This window comes from Falco rusticolus, chromosome 5 (genome assembly GCF_015220075.1).
Source record: "Falco rusticolus isolate bFalRus1 chromosome 5, bFalRus1.pri, whole genome shotgun sequence".
In the NCBI taxonomy this organism is placed as follows: domain Eukaryota; kingdom Metazoa; phylum Chordata; class Aves; order Falconiformes; family Falconidae; genus Falco; species Falco rusticolus.
The window spans coordinates 39432979-39457007 of record NC_051191.1 but is presented as its reverse complement, the minus strand read 5'-3'; the positions used below and the strand labels follow the sequence as shown (position 1 = coordinate 39457007).

Sequence of the window (24029 nt, the reverse complement as noted above, 5' to 3'; positions counted from 1 at the left end):
AATTTAATCCAGCAAGAATTTACAATTGCTCGACTTGACTGAGCAACTGAAAAAAGCACAGATCTCATCTCTGACCAGAAAAGGGCAGCTGAGTAAGGAACAGAAGCATGAGTTAAACCAAAGAAAACATTATCTTCTACTTGGATTACCTTCTCATGTTGGGCATAGAAGTGGTTGCAGAAGCAAAAAAGAGGGAGAAAGGGTATGGGAAAGCAAAGACTTGGGCATGTACTGCACACTTGGCAAGCACTTAACACTAAGCTTAAGACCCTTAGAAAAGAATGATGCTACCAGGCAGACAAACAGTGTCTCTTTTCTTTTATGAAATAGCATTATATGGATCCGTGCATATCCTCTGCCAGAGGCAGACAAGGTATTTGCACACAGGCATGGGCAAGCTGTTGGTACTAGCCCTGTGCACATGAAAACTGAAAACGCGTGCACACACATCTGACAGCGGGAGTTCACAAAGTGGATGATTTGCACACTTATTTTGCCACAAATAGCTTCAACCCACCTTACCAGTAGTTGTGGCAGGACCACACCCACTCTTAGAAGGTGAACATATTTAACACAGTAAATCTAAAGACACATGTTTTAGTCAAATAAAGGTGCAAACACGCAACAGAAAGCACCTACGTATACAACACTATATACAAACATAATTCATTCATGCTTTTCATTCTTCATATACTAATGTGGGTCGAAGACCACATGGCAGCATATTTTATTAAAAGTAATGTGCAAATAAGATGCATGACACCTGCAAACAGCATGGAGTTTCCATTTGTAAAAAAGTACAAGTAACAGTACAAAATTAGAATGCTTACTACTAATTTCAATAAAATGAAGTCTGACATAGAAATACATATGTTGTATTATTTACACCATTAATTTACAAACGATATTATTTGCATAAAACAACGCTATAAAATAATTAGAAATATAGTACTCCCATAAGGAATGTTTTCCCTGTATAAAAATGTAGAGCATTTTGGCAATTATGCTTTATGTGAATAAAAACGTATTTATTTGTTCTGAATTCATAGTATCACGTGGTTTCTTTCTTCCCTTCTTCCTTTGTGTATTCTCTTTTTAAATAAAATTCCACACTGAGGTAGTAGTATGTCAAAGTATTTCTTTGGTTCCAGAAATCAATGGCAGGTCCAAAAGGAGCTATGTATCCAAATCACAGGATTGGAAAGTAGAAGTCCTAAAGTTTTCAAAGGACTGTTTGTAAGTATAAATGCTACTTTCTCCTCTAGAAACTGTCCTTTCCTTTCCATCTTCATCTGCCTCTGCATCAAAGTCCAGTGAGGCATGAGGATTATTACGGGAGGTTTTTGGTTGGCAATTTGCTGGCTGTCTACAACTTGAAAGAGAGTCCAGTTGAGGCCTCCATAAAGGCTTTCCAAATGTTCCTGAAAGACAGCAAATGAGTAAGTACAGAAATAGTGATGCTAACAGTTTTGTGTCTCACTAAGGGCTGCATGTTAGAACGCAAGCCAAGGATCGACCCAAGCAAAAGTTCACCAAAGTGAGATTTTACTTCACTGTTATTTTACCCCTTAAAAGAAAACATCCATGTGATCACAAGCATAAGGCAAGATTCTGCCACCTGAGAGATTAGAAACATTTCCAAAGTAAATGTATAGCCACACACAACTTCATTACTCCTGTTTCCATGACTACTTTCATGCCCATTTTTCTTGAGGGAGGGAGGTGAGGGTGGAGGTGGGTACACAGACCAACCTGCGAACATATCACAAGACACTTTCTAATGCAAAAGTCACAAGTCTCCCTGTTTAGTTCTCCAGTGAATGAATGACACATGAAATCTGCCACACAGTTCAGCAAAAATTACAAACCTCCAAAAAAACACCACCAACAAAAAAAACCCCAACAAAACAAAGCAACAAATGACAAAAACCTAACATGTATAGAGTTATACAACACCCTCCTACTGTGCAATCTGAATGCTAAAACAATCTTTTTCTGGCTAGCATCTCCCATTAATAACAAAGGTCCCGCCAACAAAATTCTCCATTCACACCTCTTCATCGCTTTGTCTGCAAATGGCTAGAAGAGATGTAGCCCAAAGAGAATCTGGCATTCAGTTGAATCTTTACTCATAAGTATCTGGATTCACTAGCCAAAAAATAGTGTGTCTGTCACTCTTCACCATTGGGAAGGTGTTAGCATCAACACCTCTTGAAGAAGGGCCCTCTCTTTTTTCACTGGATACAGCATCAAAAGTTATTGTGCCTGTAAACGACACTCAAAAGACTTATTTTCAGAGGACAATGTGCAACCGGTGGATTTTGAAGAACTCAGTTTTTATTAATTATTTTAAACTACAATCATTAATAAATTTAGCACCCAAAAAACCATCCTTTCAGTTTTGCTTACTTGATAGAAGCAAAGGTTTCAAGTACAACTGTAATCTAAGATGTTACTAAAATCAGATTTGGACAAGGTCCATATTTGCACCTATGATCTGCAGAGCAATTTAGCTCCTAATACAACATGAAAAGGTGTTCCTCACAGCACCAAAGCTACAACTTAATCCTGTCCTAAAAAAAAAAATAAAAATAAATCCAAGCTGTGAACTTTCTGGCTCATGCATCAACAGTGATGTTAATGCCAGCTGTCTTCTTCATTGTGATTGTCGAGGCAAAAGGGGGGGCTGAATTTTAAGACAATGATGCTGAAGAAGCCAACCCACTACTAACAAAAAGAGATCTATCACAACTTCTTCCACAGCCACCACCTCCAAGATCTAACCATAGGTTGTCTGACTGAAGAGTACTAATGACTATGAAGCATCCAAGGCAATGACATTGCAACTTGGGTGAGGTAGTAGCTCTGAGACCTGACAAAAGAAAGTAGCTCTGCATAGATTTTTAGGGCAGAAGTGGGAATATGAGCCCTTGAGGCTGCATTAACTCCTGGATATACCCACATACAGTACAATTAATTTCTGCAGGAGACACATGGTAAAGCCCTGTGTGCACAGTCCCACCACAGCAATAGTGGCAGGCAGCCAGGAGGCCATGTGTAGTCCTAGGGCCTCTGCCAGATGTCATGGCATCTGCAATGTTTTACAGTCCAAACATCTGGCTTTCGAAGGGGGGAAAACTTCAGAGCTTGTACCTCCTTCCCCACCCCCTGAGAACAAAGAGCCCAGTGATGCACATTCCAGGTCCCCTTGCAGAGCCAGAAGACTGACGCCTTGATCAACCATGCTGATACCAGCCCAGAGACAATCCACGGTACCAGGGCTGCACCTGGTGCTCAGATAACACAGGGATGAAAACAGTATGTGGGTTTATACATGTTTTTAACCAACGAACCAAACCAATACCCAAAATGTAGGGAGCTTCAAAGGTAAAGCAACAGTCTTCTCATTCCCCTCACCTCTACCTGCAATCTGGATTAGAATTTTAAACCCTGAATTAAGCTTCAGGAGCTCCTGTCATACACACCACGAGAAAAGAAGACAAAGGAGGGGTAATGAGGGCATTTTCCCACAGTACCTTACTCTGGAGGGTAAATAGTTCTGGCTCACTGTATTATACAATATATCCTCACACAATGGAGTTCAAGTCTCTCCAGCTGCCCTGAGCCCTCCTGGGGCTTTTGCCTGTCAGGCAAAACTTCTGGTATGCCTGAAGTTTGTTAAGGTGTGTTTGAGTATCCTAACATCAATGGAAATCTGCCAGCTATACTAAGACAAGATAAGAATCACTCCACTGATGACACTGTTATGTAAGTGTAACCTATCAAGATACCCTGGTAATCTAAATATGCTCATTAAGCAGTTTTACTGTAATCACTTTTCTGTTCCTGAACTTCAAACATTTGGCATGTTGTATTTAACGGTCCTTAAAAGTCAGGTTTCCTGAGAAGCACAACATGGCTCAGTGTCACATCCAGAGGTGAACCACCTCACTGGACTACCGCATGTGACCTGTCACAGCTGAACAACTGATGTGTCAGTTCTGCTTCTGACCAAGCCCCAAGCTGCCCCCTTCGCAACACAGGATAGGGTCCATCTCCTGGCTAACTCCTGGTAGGACCCAGCAGGCATCCTGAGTACTGGAGCATCCAACTGTCCTCATGCACAGCAGTGGTGAGAGTGAGCCTAAATGCAATATTGTAAGTTACTCAGGCAGGAAGAAAACAAAAAGACAAGAATACATGCAAAACGTCAAGAACAACTCTCAAACTGCCTTTTCTCAATTACTTCCTGTCTCTCTTCTCCTCCTTTCTAAAGTATTTATATTATATCTTAATAAATTCACAGACACCCACAAAAATAAGCTCACGAAAAATGGCACAAAATTAGTTTTTTCACAATGCCAGCTATATGAACATTTAAACACTACTACAGAATTACCTACTGTAAGAGTGGGAAAGAAGCAGCTCAGAAATCAGTTTTGCTTAGTGTTGGAAGTAGGAAACTACACAGCAAGGATATCAGCAGGTTGAATAAAAAACAATAGCTAGAACATACCCATGAAAGTGCTGTTACTGATAACAGATGAACGTTCCAAACTTCTGTTTAAATCAAATGTGTCTGAATGCAGACTTTTGCTTTTTAGTCCAGTTCCTTCATTTTGAGTATAAACGGAGTTAATAAATTTGCTACTTGTAGCCTGCATCCCAATAATGCCAACACACTGGTCAAATGGATCTTCCAGTGGAGGTGAGTACTGATAGCATTCCTTTTTCTTTAAATAGCCAGACTCATAAGGGTCCAGGCATGCTGTTCTTTGGTCAGGGCTGCAACCTAAAAAAATGAAAAATTGTTTTTATATAGATTCATCATAGAATAAGATCAAATTATGACTAAAACTTTTTTCCCCTCCCCAGCTTACTTGCACTGTATGCTTCAAAGGCTTCAGAGCCATATGTGTTTCCTTTCAAATACAAAGTCCCTGAAGTCCCCAGATAGTGGCATAGGAATGGATCTGCAACACCTTCAAGGTCTGCTTCACTGCCATTATCTAGATGGCAAATGCCTTAAAAATAAAATTGACATGTCAGCATACGGTCTTTTCTTAAGTTTCAGCTTATGGTTTCTTAACTAAGTTTTATTCTTTTAAGAACCCCATCAGTTCAACCACATTTCACAGTGTATTTAGAGCTTAAGTTTAACCTAATCTTTTGATGAGAATTCTAATTCTAGCAAGTGTTCAATTAATTAGTTTGACAGAGAATATGTCACACTGCTTCATTACACAGTCCCTGGATAACAGAACAAACCAAATTACAGGGATCAGAACCAGGGATTTCGTTCCTGTACTGGAAGCCAGGCTTATGCTCCATCACACAGCCACCTTTTGGAGCAGAGTGCTAACAAGAAAATCCCAGGTGGAAGAATCTGAGAGCCACTGGGTGCTCAAACACTGACTTTCAGCTCAGTGGTTCCTGAAAGCTGTGGACATGGTCTGCGGTTTTTACTCCACAAACAGGCTGCTCCTCTCACTACCCTACAACTGCAGAATTTTCTCACCACTACTCCATTCCCCCCCTGCCTCAAACCCTGACTGTACCCCTTGACCCCAACCCCTTCCCAGTAAGTTGCCTTTTCCTCCCTAACCCAGATTATGTTCTGCATTCTCAGGGGCCAGACGTATAAATATTAAGTACTGCAGCTTTTAAGTTGCAATCACCTTAAATCCTTTATTGACTCGGACACTAATGACTTTTCTAACAGGAAAGTTTAACCAGTTTTATTATACTAAAGTTACACTGGTATTACCACCTATGCCTACACTCCATTAAAAGCATTCTTTTCAAGCTGTAACAGAGGAAAGCATGCTGTTGTAACTCCTTTCGGACACTCTTATTTTGGAAAAGCGATCATCAGTTTAATTTTACCCTTGAGACTATAGAGAAAAACTTCATGATTAAAGCAAAGCCGTAGCATCATTTGGATGAACAGAACCAAGTTACTTATTACCTCATCGAAGCAATACCCAAGCAATACATTTCATATGCTCTCTTAAACTTTGTTGAAGACATTTCTTTAATGTTGTTATTTCTCTTAGCTTGAAAGACAATAGCCAAACGGCAGCAACTCAAGCAACATGGAAAATCTGCTTACTATTTTACACCTACCATTACTGTCCCTCTGCTGCAAGAAATACCCTCCCACAGAAGATGTGAGGAACTGATGATGACTGCCATTTTCAGATGAACCATATCCATCCTGCCTTTCAGCCAGTGTTCCCTGGGATGACAGGTAGCTTGGAATGTCAGCAGGCAAGTTTGTTTCATCTGTGGAGAAGCAAAACACACACAAAAGCCATCAACGCACTTCAGAGTTTGTAGAAGTATTTTTAAACTTGTCAGCAAAGCGCTGAAGGTAACAAGTAATTCACCCTTCTGACTCTGAGTCAAAGCACACAAATGTTCCTACAATAAAGTCATTGCAAAGCAACCACAAACATTTTTTTTTGCTTTCCAAGGCAAACCTTCAGTTTACACACCTGTATTTGTGATGCTGCAATCTTCATTTCTCCTTCTGGTGTGGTAGATGATGACCACCCACACCAAGGAAGTGCCCACCACACAGCAAACCACAGCTATGATCACAATGCCAACTGTAGCCCATCCATCATCATCAAGTGATGGGGCAATGTTTTGAGGAGAATCACAGGTGGGAGTAGGAATTACATTAAGACGGATGTTGCCCCGTTCTGTTCCAAGAGTATTAGACATTTCACAAGTGTATTTCCCAGCATCTTCCACATCTGTGTCCACAATAATTAGTAACTGATTGCCTGCAGCAAAGAAATGTCTTTCCGTTACCACAAGAGGGCTGTCATCCTTAGTCCAATTCAGTCGGGGTGGAGGGCTACCACCAGCAATACACTGCAAAACTGCAGTTTCACCTTTTGTTACAGTTCGATCCAGCAAAGGCCGCAAAAATGATGGTGTTTCTGAAAAGAAAGCATAAGCGATTATACTCTAAATGACCTTGCAAGAATGGGAACATGTCCCTTCACAGCTCAAGAGGAAAAGCTAAATTAAATGCATCAGTAAGGCCTAATAAAGCTTACTCTCATTCTCAGAAAAAACACACTCAAGGAATTTGATCTTAGAGCCTACAGTTTGTCAATTGAACAGACCTAGACACTCAACTACCTTAGAAAGTAAAAAGGCCAAACATACATGCTCAAGATTGCAGAGAAATAGCTCAAAAATGGCTAATAAAACATCAGGAAATGACAAGTTAAACAAAATCTCCTGTCTCTTAACAAAAATAGAAGCCCCCTTCCCTCCCTCCCCACGTATCAGACATAGTGTATGCACTGAGAAACATAACAAACTTTTATTATTTTGCGTAATAGTGGTTGTGTGCTGAAGTACGTATTTCTATCTATGTGTAAACAGAAATTATTTCAGAATATTTTTGTTCCTATACAACACTTTCACAGCTTTGCTACTTTTAATCAGCTTATGAATTTGAAAGGGCTCAGCAATAGTTTTGTTCTTCAAGGAGATTACACCATCAAGGATTGCCAATGTCTTACCTAGTACGGTTAACGTTGCATTAGCTGAAATGCTTCCAGCAGTGTTTTGAGCTGTACAGCTATAAACTCCTGTGTCCTCAATCTTTACATCAACAATAAAGAATACATCATCTTCAGGCATGACATGCATGCGCCTCTTGCGCGCTGCAGGAAAATCTGTTCCACCATCTTTCTGCCAAGCAATCTGCGGGACAGGATGCCCAACTGCAGCACATTCCAAACGTGCCATTGCCCCAGCACGAATGGTTAAGTCCATAGGGATCTTTGTAAATGAAGGCAGCACTAAAGAAAAGTTAGTGATACCAAAATGAATAAATGAAACATAACATTTCGGGTTTTGCACAGCATTTTCTTAACTCTTAATTCTTGGGCCTAAAAGTGCTGGAGAAGCTTACAACCTAAATTTATCAGTAGCCACCAAAGAGAAAGGGAGAGATCTATGAAGTATGTGAGACCATCTTGATCAAAATCTCATTTCTACTAACAGCCTCCTACATGACCTTTCCATAGTACCTTGGAACAGAGTATACACTTACCTCCTGTGGAGAAAAGACAAATGTTTTTCCATCTTATTACACAGATTTTGTCAGATTTACTACGAATTGTGGTTTACTATTTGTTTTTTCCTATACTATGGTTCAGCACAATGAGGCCAGAGGTAAAACTGAACGGTGATCTTAGAAGTGGATATATTTTTAGAATTAATCTCAGCTTATTTAAGGCATCTTCTAAAGTCACATATAATGAGAAAGGAAAAAACTATGTTCACATATCTTGATTAAAATCATTCTACTTCAAGTCCCCAAGCAAGAAGTAGCATACTTACTGTTTACTGTAAGTTTGGCTTTGACAGAGTAGGATGAACCAAAATGATTTGAAATAACACACTGGTATTTCCCTTCATTACTGAATTCAACATTGCGCAGTCGAAGGATGGTGGTGTACTCCATCACTTCACCACCCTGGGCCCGGAGGTGTGCATAATTCTCCATTTCAGCATCTTGCAGTAATTCATTGTCTTTCTTCCATGCAAAAGTCATTGGAGAATCGCTGCTGCTGGCTGCCGAACATACAAAACTCAAATTGGAGCCTTTGATTGCTGACTGGGTTTCTGGCTGGACAGTGATCTGTGGTTTAGGAAAATCATCTGTGCAGAAGGATGAAGGGAGAAAAAGTAACACAGAGGAAGAAGAAAAAAAATACTATACGTGAGGCCTGAGGACTCTTATAGAAATAGTTTGTAAGCCTTGTTTTATTGGTTTGAGAGAAGAGTCAGATAGGTATTTATAAAATGGATATACAATGCTTTCATTTTCAATTTTGTTAGCCTTAGGGCATTTAAAGATACCATATTTAGGAGTTTATTGTGCCAAGTCATCTCTTATTGAAGAGAAAGTACATCTAAAAGCAGACTGTGCGTACAGTTTGCTCAACAGCAGCACTAAGGAGGAGACAACTACCCCCTGACATTTGTAAGAACTATTCTGAATGTCAGTCATGAAACTTACCCCTCATCTTTACAACACCTCAGGCTACTGTTGAGTTTTCCTTTATTGAAACCATAGTTCTTCTGCCATCAGAAACTGCAAGTTAATGTCGAGGGTTCTCCTCAAACCCACAAAAAACCATCAAGTCCAAAAGTCACTGTTCCAGTGATTTGTGGCTGCTTGGTCCACCTTACAAACACAGCAGTGCTGAAGTTCCCTTAAGCAGGGCAGCACACAAGAACTTCAGGAGATTAGTTTCTGGAGGTCCCTTTGAAGGTGACTTTCCAATAGTAAAGTGCCATTTTGTGAGTTTACAGAATTACTTGCCTTCTGAACTATTTATTCTTTCAATTGCATATACACTGCATGTACAAAAGGAGCAAGCAACTAAATGTCTGGTCTTCGGTAAGCAAAAGCCTTAGTGTATTCCTAACTTTCAAGATATTTCCTACCTCCTGACAAAGACACAGGCCCAAATTTCACAAGGACTTCAGAAAAAGCCCTGGGCCCCAAATACTCCTTACCGCAGACCCTGCCTGCACTGCAGAAAGTCAGGTTTTACCTAGCCCCTTTACCTTCTTACGTCTTTATTTGTTTGGGAACAACATACCAGGGTCAACGCATTATTTCCTTGAAGAACCTGTACACTGTGTGCTACAAAAGAAAATGAGATGGGCTGATAGCCTTAACATGAGCTGCCTGCAGAACACTTGCAAGGCTGGAGCTGCACTCCAGTGACAGGAAAATGTGGATCCCCTGACCTGGGACCCTAAGTATGGGCCTTAAGAATCTCCCAGGCCACTTGGTTTTCCTCCGTGATAAACTATACCATTTGCAAATGGAGTTGCTAGTTATCCCTGTGCAAAGTCAGTGAAAGTAAGTAAAACATTTAAATATTTACAATTAGCCTTGTGAAAGGACAGAACATACTTCATTCTGGTTTAGTTGTACTATCAATGGAGTAATAAAATATCTTCAAATCTTAATTATTTTCGCAGGAAGAGGGGATGAAAAGGTCACTCAAATAAGCAGATACTACTGACTACAGAAGAACACTCTAGGATGAGACTGGCAATGTGGTTTTTCAGAACAGAATAAATTGACAGTGTATATGAATATATGTATCACAGAAATGCACACACATACTTCTCATTTTATAGAAGCTAGTTGACTACTACATATAGAAGCTACCTGACTACTATATAAAGAGAAAACAAGTTATTCATCACTTAAATGGTACTTTCTTAGCATTGCTATGTTATCTTGAAGCAATTAATATAGGTCAAAAAAGCATCTATTCTGTTTTTCTTCCAGTTACCTTTAGAACACAAATGTCTCATGATTTGTTTCAGCTTGAAAGACATGATCTTAGGAAGCACAAATTATGCAGATTTTCTATTTTTTAGTTTCACAGATATGGAACCCTTGCCTAACACACGCTTTCCTTTAACAAATTTAGGGTGACTCCCTCCCATCTCCTAACTGTTGTCAAAAATATAACTTGGCTTGATTGGGACAATTTATAAACTCATATACATTCTATGTTAATAGATTATTAATAGATTGTTTGTTTTAATTTCAGACAGGACTTAACATGCTCCTCTTGAAAGTTTTGTAAAAGCAAGTGAGGCCACTGGAAACTTCTAAGACAAGGGATGTACACCCAAACGTCTAGTGATGGCACGCTTTCAAGATTTAACAAACAGTGAAACACTCATTAAGAAATTCCAGTTACTTCTGCATGACAATTACATATTAAATGTAAGAACCTACTCTTAGTACATCCTTTTTTGCTAATATATCTTAAAAGGTTTGAGATTAATTCATTTAAAATGGCATTCAGCAGCTCGAAGAAAGATCATGATTCCTTGTGGTTTCTCATAAATAAGGATGTATACTTCATATAGACTCCACTAGCTATTGAGTAATCTGTAATTTCCTGCACTATGTCAACTTCTCCTTTCCAGCAGCAGCTAGATTATGCACCACCCACTCATTATTCAGCATTAACATATTAAACATTTGACTGCTAATAAGGGAAAAAACATTTTTGTACACTATTTTATATTCTGTGCCTGCTTTCCCACTGAAAAAAGGGTATGAGTGGCAATAGTAAAAATTAAGCAGTCATATTTGCTATGAGAGGAAACAAGACAAACATGGTTACTGTTTTGTCACTGAAGACTATAAAGTTTTAATTTTCTTTAGTAAGAAAAATGAAACTTATACAACAGTAATACAAGAAATGCAGTTAGCTTTTAATTTCCTGATACTTTCAAAGTTCCCACTTAATGTATCTGAGTACTCAAACACACATCTTTACTCTTCCCTTTGCATTAAATAGAAAACTTAAGAAATAGGTGATAACCAATGTTACTAAACACACAAAGAAATTTCATTTTAAAGGCAGATGCTATCACCTCAAATTCTCAAGTCTTAAAGTAAAACTATTTTACTAGCATTTACTCTCTGGCATACTGAAATACAAAATATAAGCAACGAAACTGTGGTAATCTGATGTTTTAAAACACAGTTTACATACAGGCAATAACTTACATGGTCCAAATAATTTTTGAAGCAGACAACAAGCACACACAAAAAAGATCAGAGCTGAGGCCAGTATGGCTACTTTACCTTCAGATTTTCTCAGCTATGGAATAACCCCGAGACTGATGAAGTATGAAAATAATTTACAAATAATCAAACCAAAAAAATTGCATCTTGAGTTTGCCAAAATATGTCTCACTTAAAAATGAAAGTTATCTAAACAATATCCATCTTCTAAATCTAGAGACGTATACATTTACCACCAGAAACTATTGAGCTTTCCCTTGCATGCTATGCTATGCACTATGTAAGCAAGCTGTACATGCAATAAGAGTTACAAAACCACCACTCCCCATCTTGTGCAAAGCCACAAGCTTTGAGCATCAACATCACAGTCTGGGAACTGAGAAGGAAATGTTAGCAAACATTAAATCCTCTGCATTTTATTTGAGAAATTAAAACATATCAAAGACACCACAATAAAAATAAATGCATTTGGCAAAATTTGTCCTATGGAATGAGAAATAGAGGCTATACTCACCACAGACAAACCCATCCAGGCTGACAGCAAAAATATTTCTCCCTTTTAGCAGCTGAGGATGGGCACAACTGGCATTTACAAAGCTCTGAAAGTTGTTCTCTGACATCCACTGTGGTAGCCATTTCAACTGGCAGTCACACAAGAGACTTGACGTGTTTAGGTGCCTAAGAAAAAGCACAGTTACATTCAAAGCCTGCTTGCTTGTTTTGTCTGTTTGTAATACAGATCTATATGAGCACATCAGTAACAAAACTAAACTTTTAGCCTAAACACATATATCACAAGAGAATTACAGCAGTATTATTTAGCTCAGATGTGGTGACACCATTGTCATGACTCCTACATTCCACGAAGCAGACATGGTATTCTGAACTCCCAGCTTCTGCTACAAATGTAAGGCCAGGCAGTCAGGCTTGTTTGTAGCATCTTGGGTACAAGACTACACTCAGCAACAGGACACACATAATGGGCATGTAGGAGAACAGTCCAGAAGGGAGGTGCCCTGGAAGCTAATGCTGAGACAATTTCATTCCTTCATTTCTGTTTTAGTCAGAATTTATCTTGGGCAAAATATTTTAATAGGGGAGTAGGGAAACGAGGAATACTTAAGTGTTGAAATCTAACAAATGCATCAGATTACCTAAACTATGTGAATAGCTACATTCACAGAGGGGAAAAGAAATAAGAAAGCAAAGGGATATTCTGTGAAGTATCTAGAACCAGGAGTTGAAGTAAGAGAGTTCTCAGTTTTACCTGAAAAATCAGAATCACCCTAGAAAAAAACACATTAAAAAACACAGTAACAAAATTCCATTTCTTCATCTTACCTGTTTTTGGAGGAGAGGCAAAAATAATTTATGGATCAAGGGAGAGATACAGCTTTGAAGATAAATGAAGACATACCAATTCTTGATTTTTTTCTTGAAGTAAAGGAAGAGCGTCTCTGTGCCATTTCCACACTAACACTGCATGGATAAAACCTAGGATGCCAGCTCACCAGTTCATATTGAGATGAAACAGGTCATCATTCACTGCAGTTCTAGGGGCATTCTTGTTATTTTTAGGAGGCAGAGAAACCACAGCGTTTTTTGCTACCCTGATGCAGTGGCTCTCTCTCTGTCATATTATTTTCAGGTTTACTCTCTCAGGGCCTCAGAATAAAATTACCATATAGGAATTTATACTTAATAATCTTTCTTCTGGGACAGTACTTTCTACCATCTGCCTATCTCTTCTCAGACATAACGGATGTCTACCAGGTGTTTCAAGAAAAGTACAGAAAAAAAAAAAAACCAACAACAACTCTTGAATACTTATTTCACTGAAGTGTTCATAGTCTGGTATCTTACAGCATCTTACACCTCCTGGAGCAGTGTTACCCTGTCATTCCATCACATTTGATCACTCTTCAAGTCATCTATATCAATCCCTGTTTGTCGTCACTGTGCTCCCACCACTTCTCTTGTGCCAAATCTAGCAATTGCCTTGCAGCTGGCTGGCTGAGTTACCCTGCAGCTGGCTGAGTGAGTTCAGCAAACTAATCAAGCAATACAACCAGATCCAACTCAAGGAAGAAGAAAGGCAGAAAACAACTCACTATGGTAGAAGCATGGCTGCTGCTTTCTAGAGCAGCTTCAGCTACACTAGGATATGGGTAACATCAAACTGAACTTAAATTAATCAAATATTGTCTGGATACAAGAAAGAAATATTTCACAATGTGAACAGTCATATACCCGCAACCTCCCAAGGCATGTGATGGAGTCTCCAGCAACGAAGGTTTTCAAGACACACCTGGACAGGGTGCTAGATAATCTCATCTAGGCTCCCTTTTCCACAGAAGCTGGACCAGATGACTTTTTGAGGTCCCTTCCAAACTGGTCTGTTTTATGATTCTATGAAATACGCAAGGCTCCTTGTTAGTTTATCTATGGCACCCAACATGGACTAATATGTTAAGATGAAGTAGAGCACCAGCTACTAGGGTGATACTTGACAGGAGTCTGGAGAACACAAATTAAAAACTTCAGACAAGCTTCAGGCAGTTTCTACTTATAATGAGAGCGGCATCTTTTTGCTGTTCTTTAGCTTGTTGACAGATTATCCACAAAGCAGCTGAGAACAACAGAAGTGACTAAAGAAGGCTGATATGAATAGAGGAGTTGTAAGATATATGCTAAAGAATTAGCTGTGCTCAAATCACAGAGAACAGTGACAATGTTTTTCTGCATTTATCCACAGAAAAAGAGGGCAAGAGGACAAAAAAACCCCCCCAAAAACTCACTAGAAGAATACACTCTTCCCAGTGACCGCTTCATGACTTCTCTGAAGATCTGCCCCTTTGCGACTACAGGACAGAAAGACCCAATTACAAGCGATGACAACCAGGTCTTTACAAAAGAATTACACACTGGTAATTACACACTGGTAGAATTTCACTGGTCCGGTAAGCTTTAGCTCAGTGATAGCACTGCTGATCTTATAGCACATTACATCAAAGTCTCCCTTATCTAATACCTATTAGAGATCAGCCAATTTAAAATAAGGACTCCAGACACCAAATGTAGCAGAAAATTAATGCCTCCTATCCTACAGTCTCTCACTTAAATACAGTCATCACATAAAAACCAAAACCCCCCAAAACACTCACATACCCTTAAGTGACTTCAGAGAGGTTACAGGGGGAGTTTATTATGGCATCAGGCAATATCTTACATGGCTTTCATTTACATATTTAAATGGATATACGTATATTTAATAGAGGTGGTGTGTTTAGACAGAAACTTACAATTCTTTGAGTTTCTTCATTTGTGAAAATGCATTTCCTTGAACTGACATAATTGCATTGTTACTTAGATCTCTAGGAAAAAAGAAAAATAACATTAGAGGAATAACATTAGAGGACTAAAGAGTAATTTATTAAACTGAATGCATTTAAGACTCAAGGAATAGTTTGCTACCTTAGTGATATACAAAGGATCCCCTAGCTCAAAAACTAAAGAGACGGGATTAAAGAGTTTTATAGCACGCTTAATACGTAACACTTTGTGCATTAATTCCAAAATTCATATTCAACATAACTCCAAAATAGAAGAACCTTCTCAAGATCACAGTAGTAAACAGGGTAAGTGTATTTTATTCAAAATCGTAAGTAAAGCTTGGTAGTCCTACTTTCAATTCATTTACTATCAAAAACTATTTTGTTGGGTTAAATGTTAATTTCTGCTACTTACAGGTGTTCAAGTGCATCCAAACCAGAAAATGCCTTCTTTGTAATGGATCTAATCCTGTTTCCCTGGAGTATTCTGAAAAATGTAAGTACATGTTGCAAAAAGAGATGCAATAAAATAGAAGCATTTTTGAGCTGAACAATTGCATTTTTGGCATTAATTTCTAAACTGTGACTAATATTCACCACTCGACCTTCCCCAATGCAGCAAAATGTCTCACCTCTAGAAGATACTAATTTATTCCCCTTGAGTAAACACCTAGATTTTACAATTATTTTAGAAGATGTTTAATGCTTACAGTTCAGTGATATGGACTACTCTAAATGTACACACATAAGCATCTTTTTATTTCATAGATGCCCATTTGAAAATTTCAGTGCAATGAAGCCACTTCCACTGAATGCTGCATTCCTTTACCAGACAACCTCTGTCACTATGCCTTTGTCATATAACGCACTTATCGCTTCCTATTATGGGAAACCCTCATTCTTTGAGAAATGTTTTCATAATTAGTAGTAATATTTAAAATATTTCAGATTAGTTTGACTTGAACAATCTGGAATTTCTTTTATAGGAAAAGAACATTTTATAGAGAACAAAGTGGTAAGGGATTAAAAATAATTATCTCAGCTATGGAAAATACATTATCATTAAGTGTTAGGCTTGTCCCTTGAAACACACATAATCTAAGCTATTTTTTTTAAGGAATTATGAGCTACAAATATTGTAGCAATACTCACAGCCTCCTAAGTTTATCTAGGCCAGAGAAGGCGCCATTCATATCTTCAATAGTCCATGATATTTCATTGTTTTTCAGATCCCTGTTTAAGTGGGGAGGAGAAATCAAACCACAAGAGCAATTAAAAAGAACAAGGTACATAGTTCTTCAAGAATATGTATTATGTAAAACAATTTCTGAAATAGCTTTCTGGTAGGTTGTTTTTTGTTTGTTTGGGGGGTGTGGGTTGGTGGGTTTGTTTGTTTTAAGAGAAGCTCTTCCTGATTAGCTATTTAATTTCAACTTTTACTGAGAGACTTCGAGGACTATTAGTACTTTTTCCACTGATAATTAAAGAGATTACAAACCTAACAATTTTATGAATTGTTAAAAAAACCAACACACATTCCTCTACAAAGGTATTCAGATACAGGATTATCTTAAGAGAAGGAGTATTATAGGAAGGGAAGGGATCAATGTTTGTCCCTTCGAAATAAAACATACTCATGCATTTGTTAAGTTCATAATATTAGCTAACACACAGAGAACACACAGAGATTTATTAATAAAGTGAATCATTTTTACATCCTACAACATCCACAACACTAGCTTAATTATCTGTAAAGCATTAAAGAGATGAGAGATTTGTGAAAAGAATGGTGTTTCAGCAAAGAATCAACAGGGCTAGAGGAGAGAAAAAAAAATCTAGGAGGAAAAGTCTAACAATTCCTAGACACTTCACAAGTCTCTGACTTCCTCTCTTTACGATCTATATCCCTCTGTATACTTTAGAAACATAGCATACATCCCTTTGAATTGTTTCTTTCCTAGATGCCCAAAGTGTGAGGATGTGAGCAAACCCCTAAAAGTAAAGTATTAGCACCCTTTTCAAAGCGTAGAGGGAAAGGCAACGATTCCATTCATCTGGCTAACAGATGAGTCAACAGTATGCAATTGGAAAACTTTAATGAGGTGGAATATATTTAGATTAATTTACTTCTTTCTTCCTCTTCCTTTACGAAATGTTATTTCAAAAAATGCTCAAATGCTTAAAGCAATTGCCCAGTCACAACAAGCATCAACATCCATAGTAATACAGAGCTTTGAGTGTCATCTTCTTATTTTTACCGTTAAGGGAAAATGTTGATTCAGTTAAGATACAACTATGATCCAGATCCCTAAAGCTCTGGGTAGCAGTGCTGCTTGTTGCCTTTGAATGGAGACGTGCCTTTCCCATAATAATGCTACAGAAAGTTCATATCATAATTATCACCAGCCATTGTGCCCAGCCCTAACAAAAGAGGAAGTCCTCCCCCTCCCAACTATTCTGAAACAAATATCCTACTGTAAGAAAAACATGTGCTGATCTGGGATAGTTAATAAAAGGTCCTTGCATATTTCATATGGGAGAAAAGAAAGTATCTATAAACACTGAGGGTTTTTCTTAAGGCTTTCGACCTTAAAAATTGAGTCTGTCAACCTACAAGGTCTGTAGACTGGAAAGTCCCCGGAAGGCACAATCAGCAATGTAATTTACTTTGTTGTTTCCAATGTACAGTCCAACCAGCACGCTTAAACCAACGAAGCTTGAATCATCTAATCTTGTTAAGCGATTGAACGTTAAATCTCTGCAAATTCAAGGAAAAAACATATTTTAATGTATGCTGCAGTGCTTATTACTCAGTTCAACCCAGGAGAATTTTCAAGAGTAAAGGTAGGACAAAGTTTTTTCCTTTACAGCTATCACAAAGCCTTTCTGACCACACAGCTTGTGTACTGTTTCAAACAATTCACAAATTATTGCAGATTAACTTCTTTCATTTGAAAATGACTGTTACAGTTTTGGTTCAAATGCCACAGTGAAATGAAGCAGTCACGGTTGGCTTCAACTTCTTTCAACAAAATATAACTGTCTCACAAACAAAAAAGTTGCTGTCACCTTGGAAACTTTGTTATGAAAAATTCACAGATCAGTGGTAAGAAGCTCATGCTTTGGCATGTACCTGGCTTTCAAAACTGCAATAGAATAAAAGCTACTCACAGCTCACTGAGTTTTTGGCAAAATTCCCAGGCATCAGGACTGATCCTGCTGATGGCATTTTGGCCGAGATGGAGTTGCTGCAGCATCAGCAAGCCATAAAGCCAGCCTTTTGTTACCTCTGTTAAGTTGTTATGGTCCAGCTGCCTACAAACACACACAAACATATACAAACAGATAAAAGACATAAGCTTCAGAAACTGTGACATGCACACTTTGCCAAGGGTCCACATCTGACCTCATGGTACTGGCTATATAGTTGCAGCCTTAGTTTACATCTACTTGTATGCATGCATTCAGATTGTGCTATCCTACACGTTCACCAATGACTTCTTGTTGCTTTTCAAGCCACACTAGAACAATTTAATTCAAAAACATCTTTACATTTTATCCAGCAATTCCATTTATTTTGTTCACTTCTACGAAGACGTTATCAGCAGAATCTATCAGCAAGAAGTTTATACTTACAAGACTTCCATGTTGGTCAATCCCCAGAAAGCACCATCCATGAGCCTAGTAACCCCATTTCTCTGCAGTTTTAATGATTTCAAAGCTGGAAGTCCTTGGAAAGTAAGCCCATCTATTTTTTTAATTTTGTTGCGATTCAGCTCCCTGCATCAATAAAATTTACAGTTAAAGCACAGTAAAGTTCACTGCATGCAAACAACCTTTCTTCCCTCTCTGGAAACAAACCTTATTTAAATGCTTTTCTTGCACATAAACCAAGAGAATCAAGATGTAATAAAACCCAAACATTTTACTGTAGTACATTATGTTTAACCATGCTAATACTGTTCTGCCTTTCTGATAGTGAGGACAAGTACTTGGTAGTTCCTTGATATTCAGATTTAAAGAATGTCATGGTTAATCCTGTTTGCTAACTCAAAAGTAAAAGCAAGTTCCTAGTGTTTATCCAGCAGCAGAGCCATTAAGGTTAGCTTGCAATTACAATCAATAATCTTCAGAAAGAAAAAGTTAAAATTTTTAGTTGTGGTAACTAGGCAAAATTAAATATCCTGCGTGATATTTCTTTTTTAAATCTGGAGCCAAGCATACGTTACACATTCCTCCCTCATTCTCCACAACTAGTTATGAATAGTTTCCTCCCTCCTTCTAAAGCAGTCTTAGCACTCACCCTTCTGCCACTACACACACCCCTTGTAGATCAGAAGCTGTGACCTGTGTGTATACTGGAAGGGAGTTACAAGGCGTAACTAGCTGGAGGGCAAGCTGCACTGACAGTAGTATTCAGTATTTTCTATTTTCCTGCTCTCCACAACAATTTCTTGGCTTTGGTCTGTTTTAACTCCAAACCCTGCACCAACTCCAAGGAGCTTTCTGACTTTGAGCTATGTGAAAAGGGAAGTCTAGCTTCACACCGGTATAAAGAACTGAATTTTAAACTACCTAACAGTTGCCAAATTAACAGGTTATTTATTAGCAACAACTGATACATAGTACAAAGGGACAGGACTAGACAACAGCAAGAAAATAAGAAGAGGTCCTCATACAGTAAGTAACCATCTGCCCCTTCAAGAACGTATTACACCTATCAACCTGCATCCTACCAAACCAAAAAGAATCCTCTCCTTCCAAAACTTTCTTCCCCTGGGGAAGTAAAGGCCTAAATAATTCTCTCCCTGTAGTTATACCACAATTATTTTTCAGTCTCAGTCTTGTAAGAATTCAGCTCTTCTCTCTAGCAGCCTGATACAAACCCTACCTGATAACAGACACTCAACAGAGAACCCTACTTCTCTTCCCATGTTTAAATGCACATAAGCAGTTAAAGAACATTCAGAAAGAACAGCCTTCAGTTCTTCCCCACTCCTCCTCTGAATACTTCTTTCAGGTGATAACATAAATTTTTGTCCTTCATTGAAGATTAGCTACCTAACATAACTAGGTCAGCTTACTGATTAAATTGTGAACCAGCAGAACTTTTTTAGGCAAGAATACCACCAACTTCCAAAATTTGAGCTGAATCTCAATATCAGAAAGTCTACTAAGATCGTTAAAAAATCCTGAGCTTTGCAAGACTGTTCTCATACTCTTTTACCAAGGCTTCAGTTAACCTCAACCTCTTCTTGCATTTGTATACAGAAAAGGCACAGTCACTGTTTCCAGATGTGTCAAACATCCTAATGCTTCACTGTTCTTACGACCTTTCCCTTTCACGGTTAACATAAGCGAGTTCGTACTTTTTAACTCTTGACAATCTAACATGGAAAATAATTATTCAGGATTTGACAATGTGCAGTCCTAGCCCATCCTCTCACCAACTTCCTGCACTCTTAAGTTGGGGTTTTGCGAGGGGGTTTTGGTTATTTTTTTTAAAAAGGGGGGATATTTCCCCAGCCTCTTCCATATTAAATAACTTTACCTATTATTTATTTGGTAAAACATTTGTAGGCAGCATTGTATCAGTGAAGCTGATGGAAGTCTATTTAATCAAACATATTGCTTATTGTCATACCTTGTGAAATCAAATAAATTCCCTTCATTTCACCATGAAAACACAAAATAAATAAAGGACCACTGTAGTGAAGTATGTAAGTTTACTTCACTTAGCATTTTTTCCAACACTTTCTTACAGCAATACTGCTCGTACCTCTCTCTCCAGCCTTTTTTTTTTTTTTTTTTAATAGGCAAACATGATTTTAAACACAAAGACTATTCACATCTCACCAATATATAACACTAGTTTTGTTCAGTACAAAGCTGCAGTTAGTAAGGTTTGTAGTAATAGGTTTTCTGTGTCTGTCTCACTCTGCCTCTGGTTAAATTAAAGGCTAAAGTTCAAGCACTGCCAGTGCTCTGGAAAACCTGAAAACAATTAGTCAATTGTAGGTTGCACTTACAGGTGCTGCAGATGGGAGAGTTTAAACATCTTTTGAGGGATTGCTGAAATTTTGTTCCTGTTCAGTTTCAATACTTGAAGTGTGGTAGACAAATTGTCAAAGGTACCAGGCTCCATGGAGGTTATTCGGTTACTGTTAATGTACCTGTTGAAACAATGTCTAGAAGGTTAAATTTACAGTTACTTAATAAATTCTTAATACCAAGTAGTGAAACACAAAGCTTTTGCACTGCCTGCTCCTTGATAAATGGAATTTCATTTATCTTAGTAATTAGAGCTCTTGACAGCTCAGCCTATGGTCAAATAGTATTTCACCACCAACATTTTGCTCTACTCTGCAAGAGTGTACCACTGGCAAAAGATAGCATGCTGCAACGCCATTACTTGATTCTCACTCAGTATAGCTCGGACATTGTAGTATTACTGAATAAGGATTAAGGCAGACTCAAAAAAGTCCACAAAACTCCATTGCAACTCAAGATTAGCCCAACCACTGAGAACTTCAGTTCATTTTGCTACATAATCATTTCTCTTGAGACACATCATTCTGTTTCATCTCAAGATGACGAACTTCAATTTTTAGGAATTAAAACATCTCATTACAGCAACTCATGTATTCAAAAAGTTAGTTTATGTTAAGTGCGACAGGTGAAAAGTAGGAATACATATTTAAGGCATGTCTGAAAGAAGGTTTAGTACCTTAACAAACCACTGCCAACCTAAGTTTTCCAACAAGTTTTTTAAAAGCAACTTGAAAGAAAAAAAAGTAAGACTAAGTTTTGCTTACAGATACTTAAGCTGTAATGATGGAAATGATGATATTTTCAGCTCTGATATGTTGTTGTTGCTTAAATCCAAAGTTTCTAGATTCTGAAACGGCTTCAGATGTTCAGACAAAATATTGGCAATCTTGTTACAGGTCCTGAAATTTAAGAACAATAGTCTAACGGCTGTCATTTCCAGAGCAAACACTTGTTCACTACATATGACTGACAGAAGTTAGTTCTTAATTCCCCCACTTGAAAATAAGTTTTGGTCAAAGAAAACCAATAAAGCATTCTTTAAACATAACATTCATTTCTAGCCATCCCAAATCACAAACTGGAATGCTCTAAATAGATGTGTTCATCAACATTTCTGAAAACATATTCCCAGCAAACAAGATGAAAAATATTGTGTTGTAATCCTATTACTGTAAGTCATGGCTTTTAAAACAAGATGTAAAACTATCATCATCTATTTCTGAACAGTAGAAATATCCATTACTTGCACTCAATGTATGTCACAGTGAGATTAGAGTTGTTTTCTATTTTAATCAAATTAACATCATAGTAACTAGACATAGTGTTTTGGGTTTTTGAAAACTCATACGGCATGAAAATCAGACTGAATTCCCAGAAATCAGAGCCAGATTAGACAAGATAGGTGACAATGCACCCCCTCAGAAAGATGTTCTATAATTTTGCAATTAGACCTAAGATTTCATCCTATACATTTTTTTAGTAAGTTAGGGAAGAGTAGAATTTCTGCTTCTTACAGAGGTTCTGGACTTCATGTCTGGTCAAACTTTTGCTGAGCATCACACCCAATTCCACAACAAAAGCTCTGCAACTGTTAAAGACATGGGTATCCTAGTCTGCTATAAGGAACACCCCTTCTTTCACTTTCAATGAAGTGTACTTTTTCCAGTAATCTTATTTCATGTTCATACCCAGCAACCTACCAGGTTTTCCATCCCAGCTGCATAATTTAGAGAATCATTCACACACATCAGCAACATTAATTGGGTTATTTGTTTGGGGCTAACAGTACATAGGGGAAAACAGATCACAACCAATTAAACAAATGTAGCCCAAATTGATCCTTATTACCTTTGGATGTTCAAGTCAGTTCTAGCTGTGGTACATTCTGTACCTAGTATGATGAATGATCAAAATTTAAGACTTCTCCCTAGCTTCTAGAGATTTCAGGCAAAGATAATTTCAGTAAAATTATCAAGAAGAATATTGATTCTGGAAGGTGTTTGCCTTTATCAGAAGTATTTGCTCTGGATCAAATAGTAAGCCACACATTTAGGATAGCATGGACAACCCTTACATTTTCAAGGCGTGGGAGGGGATTACTGCTCAAGACAAAAAAGTCCTGACTCAAAAACTGAACCATAAGTTAAATTAATGGGCCTTCTGACCACATATGGGAATGGGTAAGTGATCTTGCAGCCCCTCCAATACTCTGCTTGTATCGTGTTTCATTCCTCAGGCTGTCTGGTAGAGGTACACTGCATTTTTTTAACTCTTAGCTGAAAGTATTTATAATAAATGGAAACAAATTACTTTAATAAAAAACAACAACAAACACCACCACCACATCTCAGTTCCATTGGCCAAATAAGACTGTGAGTTAGATAACAGGTCATAGAGCCTTGCCTTTATGCATTAGTTTGTTTATAAGGTAATTACTAACAAGGTATTAAAACTGCCAATTACTTGAGTGACGAATAAAATTTTCCTTGCAGTAAAAGTGTGCTCCAGCAGAAGCCAGCAATTTCCTGAACTGCACGCCTCCGAAATTGCAGTGTGAAAGTGTTCAGTTATACAGACGGCTTGCACAGTGCTGTCTTTGTGTCAGCACTGCTCCATAAAACAGAAATTCCTCACAACTGGCAGGATAATAGCCCCTGTATTACAAAGTTTAGCTGGACCTAATGGAACCGAATAAAACTCTTCTACAGCCTTCAGATTAGCACTTGAACTATCTGGCAAATTACCTGACACAGACCATGTTACAACAAAACCAACCAAACAAAAAAACCAGCTTGTTTGTTTCAGGGAACGTTTCTCTTTTTTGGAGATGGTAAGGCTATACTGTGGGGAGAAAGCAACTTCTTTTATTCACTGAAACAAACAGAGCTACATATGAAAGTCCTAGTCCACCTCACAATTAAAATCAAACTAGCCCTCCCTGCACCTTCCTGCTTACTCATATTTGTAGAAGCTACAAAAATGCGAAATACCTGAATGGTTCACTTCTTATTGCTCCATTCCTAGTCCAATTTTCTCTTCAA

At 38.1% G+C, this 24029-nt stretch overlaps 1 protein-coding gene across 1 annotated transcript in view; it reads right to left on the bottom strand.

The window, feature by feature from the left end:
* Window positions 1-689: 689 nt before the first annotated feature.
* Window positions 690-24029, bottom strand: part of LRIG3 (leucine rich repeats and immunoglobulin like domains 3) — a 43754-nt gene continuing 20414 nt past the window's right edge. Inside the window, exons 4-19 of the mRNA XM_037390418.1 lie at window positions 21753-21887; window positions 20967-21110; window positions 18574-18717; window positions 18109-18252; window positions 17552-17695; window positions 16090-16170; window positions 15353-15424; window positions 14908-14979; window positions 12120-12283; window positions 8371-8691; window positions 7545-7826; window positions 6498-6950; window positions 6127-6285; window positions 4881-5024; window positions 4517-4792; window positions 690-1421 (exon numbers count right to left, since the gene is read on the bottom strand). Coding sequence (XP_037246315.1) covers window positions 1177-1421; window positions 4517-4792; window positions 4881-5024; window positions 6127-6285; window positions 6498-6950; window positions 7545-7826; window positions 8371-8691; window positions 12120-12283; window positions 14908-14979; window positions 15353-15424; window positions 16090-16170; window positions 17552-17695; window positions 18109-18252; window positions 18574-18717; window positions 20967-21110; window positions 21753-21887 — 2980 coding nt within the window. The 3' untranslated portion in view covers window positions 690-1176. The remainder of the gene's footprint in view (window positions 1422-4516; window positions 4793-4880; window positions 5025-6126; window positions 6286-6497; window positions 6951-7544; window positions 7827-8370; window positions 8692-12119; window positions 12284-14907; window positions 14980-15352; window positions 15425-16089; window positions 16171-17551; window positions 17696-18108; window positions 18253-18573; window positions 18718-20966; window positions 21111-21752; window positions 21888-24029) is intronic.